The 4,453-nt window shown below is 42.5% G+C and overlaps 1 protein-coding gene across 7 annotated transcripts in view; it reads left to right on the top strand.

Annotated features, from left to right (window-relative positions):
- Positions 1-4,453, top strand: part of sec31a (SEC31 homolog A, COPII coat complex component) — a 27,857-nt gene that overhangs the window by 5,869 nt on the left and 17,535 nt on the right. For 4 of the 7 annotated variants that reach the window (XR_004335560.1, XM_032539144.1, XM_032539142.1 and 1 more), the window contains exons 10-16: positions 1,023-1,175; positions 1,266-1,496; positions 1,588-1,662; positions 1,788-1,829; positions 3,285-3,668; positions 4,053-4,188; positions 4,274-4,450. Coding sequence is in view for 6 of the 7 variants with exons in the window: in XM_032539144.1 (XP_032395035.1) it covers positions 1,023-1,175; positions 1,266-1,496; positions 1,588-1,662; positions 1,788-1,829; positions 3,285-3,668; positions 4,053-4,188; positions 4,274-4,450 (1,198 nt within the window). In the remaining variant the exon portion in view is untranslated. Of the gene's footprint in view, positions 1-1,022; positions 1,176-1,265; positions 1,497-1,587; positions 1,663-1,787; positions 1,830-3,284; positions 3,669-4,052; positions 4,189-4,273; position 4,453 lie in introns of all 7 variants that reach the window. The other 3 variants (XM_032539141.1, XM_032539140.1, XM_032539139.1) reach the window with 3 other exon arrangements.

The following is a 4,453-nucleotide window of genomic DNA, read 5'->3' as shown; positions in this document are numbered from 1 at the left end:
TGGGCACTGCCAAGGTGCTCTTGAGCAAGGCACCAGACCCCCCTCAACTGCTCAGGGCGCCTGTCCAGCAGTCACAGCCCACCCACCCACTCACTCTGACGTCTCTACATTTGTGCATGTAAAAGGACCAGAGCATGTGTGTGTACTTCAGGCCTGTGTGTGTAATAACAACAGAGTGTAAATTGTAATTTCAATTAAGAGTATAAATTATAAGATCTCTGCAAATGTTGTGGAATAAATAAACTGCTAATGTTCAGAAAGAAGAATGGGCAGAGCTGGAAGAAAATGTTGTCTTCTGCAGTAGTTTGACACAAGTCAACCGCTTTTTACCTTAGCGATGCTATTTCTAGAAGTGGTCCTGCACAGCTCTGGAATCAGCTGTTCATGTAGAGTAGTTATGTAGTGACTGGTCAGAGTGTGTTGGTATTTATGTTTTATTATGTATTAATAATAATATGCTATCATAACAGGATCAAGATTTTTTTCAGCTAAAACACCCAGAGGGCATTTTGAGACTCATTAGGTTAGTCGGACTATTACAAACAGCGAACCGCCCTGTGCACGGTTTCTTTTTCTGTATTTTTTAATACTCAGAGAAAAGGTTGCAGATACAAATACGTCTGCTACTTCAGCATCACAGACAACGCCACGGATTCAGTGACACAAAGTTAGGCTTCTGATATTTCAGAGCAAAGGTCGGACCACAGATTCTAACTTGCTCAAACCTCAGTCAGATAAAAGATCAACGAGTCAGACAAGACTGGAAATGTCATTGTCGTCTTTTATTTTGCAACTGCTGCTGTTGTTATCGATGACTTTTTTCAGATACTATGTGATTGCTTGATGCTGTTGGGCATTTGGCGAGCAAACCACCAGTTCAATTAACACTTCTTCTTGTATTGAGCTATTCAACCTTTGTCAGAATTCCCTATTTTAGAGCTCCACATCATGAACTTGGCTTTAAATTAGATTTCAGGCATCGAACCTTTGTGTCTTAAAACAACTCTGGGTTTCTGTTCCAGATCAGCAACTCGTTTGGGAACATGGATCCTTTTGGGACAGGACAAACTTTGCCCCCGCTGCAGCTGCCCCAGGCTCCTGCCCCGCCAGCTACAGTCAACCCCCTGAAGAAGCCACCCAAGTGGATCCGCAGACCTGTAGGAGCCTCGTTTGCTGTGAGTCCTGTTTCTATACTTTTCATCAGATGAGAGGAGTTTTGTTGTTTTACCATCTGAAACACTCTTTTGGCTCTTGTTCCATCCTAGTTTGGGGGGAAGCTGGTGTCTTTGGAGAACCCAAAGCCGAACCCACAGCAGCCTCAGCAGCCCGCTTCACACGTCGTACATGTCAGCCAGGTTATCACAGAAACAGCCTTTCTGAAGCGCTCCGATCAGCTGCAGGCCACTCTGAGTGCAGGCAGCTTTGTGGATTTCTGCCAGGGAAAGATCGATGCAGCTGAAAATGAGTTTGAAAAAACTCTTTGGTCTTTCCTCAAGGTATGAAAAAATCTTGGAAATATATACTGTAGTTTTCAGTAAATAATGCTGTCATCCGTTAAGTTGTTAGGTGACTATTTTGTGTTTTCAGGCTAATTTTGAAAGTGATATCCGAAGCAAGTACCTGGAACTTCTGGGGTACAACAAAGAGGAGCTAGCCTTAAAGGTGAGGTGTATTTTCAAGGCTAATGTACACCACTATATATTTTGCTCAATATGTTTCCTGCTTAATACTCTTATGACATGTCTTTCGGTACATCTTGTGATACATGTGTCACTTTTGTTTGTCAGATTTCAGCAGCACTAGAAGAAAAGCCTGCTGAACCTCCACAGGTAATTTTCTTGAGAGCAGTTACTCTCACGATGCATTTTAAAGGAATAGTTCAACATTTTGGGAAAATTCTTAAGAAGAGAGATACCACTCTCTTATTTGTCCGTAAAATCTAAATCTAGAGTCAGGAGGCGGTTGGATGATCGTAGCATTAAGATGGGAAACAGGGGAACCAGCCAGCTTGGCTTGCAGCGCCTCACACATTATTTTATTTGTTTGATCCATACAAAAACTGAAGTGATAATTTTCCGTAAAACGCGTCTTAGTAGTAGTGTTTTAGTGTCTGTGCAGTGACTTCCTTGGGTTGTGACAAGACTCCAGCAGAGATTTAAGGAAGTTGAGTCCGGCCCAAACGTAGCTGCGTTTTGTGTGAATTTAAACAAGATATAATGTGTTAATCAGTGCGCATTAGAGGTGCTGGTAAGCAGATATTGTTGCCTTTCAACAAAACTAGGCCTTCCATTTTCCCCTGCTTCCAGTCTTGCTGTGCTAAGCAAAAAGTCTCCTGGCTGTAGCTTCATATTTAACACAAAAAAACATTAGAACAGTATCAAACTTCTCTTCTAACTCTCAGCAAAATAAATTAATAAGTGCATTTCTCAAATTGTTGAACAATTGTTTTTACTTTTAGCAATTATCTCTATTTTGTGTAGCTCATTTGGATGAAATATAATATTGTATAATGTATTTTTTTTAATTGCTGGTCATTCTTGTGACTACATACTGTATATCTTTTACAGATCCTCTATGACAAGCCACCACTGTTTATTACAACATGCAGTCTTATTATTATGGTGTTATTTGGTCCTTTCAATGAAAATTACACTTGAAAAACAAATGAAAATCAGCCACTGTTTAATTTAAAAAGTGCACAACTAGATTTTCTTAATATAAAAATCCAACCATTTAAAATCTATAACAAGTAGTCCCTGTGTATCTGCCCACTCAGTAGAAATGCTCCCAAATTGCCCATAACCACGCTGAACTACTCTCCATTTGTTCCTGCTCACTGTGCCGTCCACATTCTTTGACTCACAGTTCAACAAAACGGACCGACCAGTATTGGCGGTAATTAGTGCCACAGTTCTTGGCTGTAGTCTCTCTTACATTTGGTAATAACAAAGTGTTGCAGGTATTGATAAAGAGGAAGCTTGTTCTCAGTGCTAAAAGTACCACTTCCCTTTTTAAAACTACTCAGAGGAAGCTTTGCACAGACTTTTCATTTTACAATCGCAGTGAACAAGTGTCCTGAACTAACCGGCTGTGTTTAAATAGTTTAGCCAGCGGTTTGTTTGTTTTCGAGGCGAGTCAAGCAGGTACCATGTAATGGGAAACACGCTATTAGTCCCCATGTGCATGTGATGATATGTGTTGAATTTCACCCTGCCATTTCTTTTTTATTTTGCAGTTAAACATTATATTCCAGTCCCTGAATTTAATCTCCCTTCAATATTCAGGTGGAGGTTCCCGCTCCAGTCAGCCTGCAGCCTTTACCCGACATCAGCCTCATGCCGCCTACTGACCCCCCCGAGGCAGCGTTCAATATGATCGCTGCCGCAGTCGTGCCGCCTGTGGACAATCCCGAGGCAGCGTTCGACATGATCGCTGCTGCAGTGGTTCCGCCTGTGGACAATCCCGAGGCAGCGTTCGACATGATCGCCGCAACAAACCTTCAGCCTGCTATGGCCACAATGGAAATAGACTCCATTCCTGATCCTGAAGAGCCAGCAGCAGCAGATCCAGAGGACGCTCCTACCAGCAAACCGGAAGAAAATGTGGACCAGGTTCTTCCAGAGGAGGAAGCAGTGGAAGAGGAGATCCCCTTGGAGGAGGAGGAGGAGGTAGTAGACTTTCATCACTACACAATTTCACAGATCTTCTAGCCCAAATTTGTTAAATCTGTTATAGGCTCTGCACACCATAGTAAACACATAGGTGATTTTTAATTCTCAATTGGTGGGAGTTACAGGTTTACGTTAAACTAGATTATTTATATTAGCATAGAAAATGTATAAAAACAGGATTAAGGGCTTTTTGACCACTCAATGTACATGTCCTGAACACTGATCAGTTTGATGTAATCTGCCGTTTTGTTTTAAGTCTGTTGTTCGTTCTTTTATGTGAAACTCTTTGTGCTGTTTTCTTGTCCAGGACTCCCTTTTAAAAGAGATTGTAGAGGAAATATTCCTGGTAAAATTATTAATTATTATTCTCTGGTGTCTTAGGAGACTGCAGCACCAGATGAGGAGGAGGAGCGGAGTCCTCCTGAGACCTCAGCTCCAGCTCCATCCCCAGCTCAAGCTCCGTGTCAGACTCCAGCCCCAGCCCCTACAGATGGAGTCAGTCTCAGCATCAGTCAAGGTAACCTTCAACCAGAGAGAGAGAGAGAGAGACAGTGAAAAAATAATCTGTGTTTGAAGTGTTTAACTATTTGTTTTCCTGCCAGATGTAGACGGGCTGATCACACAGGCCCTGCTGACCGGAGACTTTGAGGGAGCTGTGGAGCTCTGTCTCCATGACAACCGGATGGCAGACAGCATCATCCTGGCCATCGCCGGAGGGGTCGAGCTCCTACAGAAAACCCAGAAGAAGTATTTTACGAAAACGCACAGCAAGATAACCAAGG

This window comes from Etheostoma spectabile, chromosome 16 (assembly GCF_008692095.1).
Source record: "Etheostoma spectabile isolate EspeVRDwgs_2016 chromosome 16, UIUC_Espe_1.0, whole genome shotgun sequence".
NCBI lineage: Eukaryota > Metazoa > Chordata > Actinopteri > Perciformes > Percidae > Etheostoma > Etheostoma spectabile.
The sequence above is the reverse complement of the archived record's forward strand: the minus strand, read 5'-3'. Positions and strand labels throughout refer to the sequence as shown.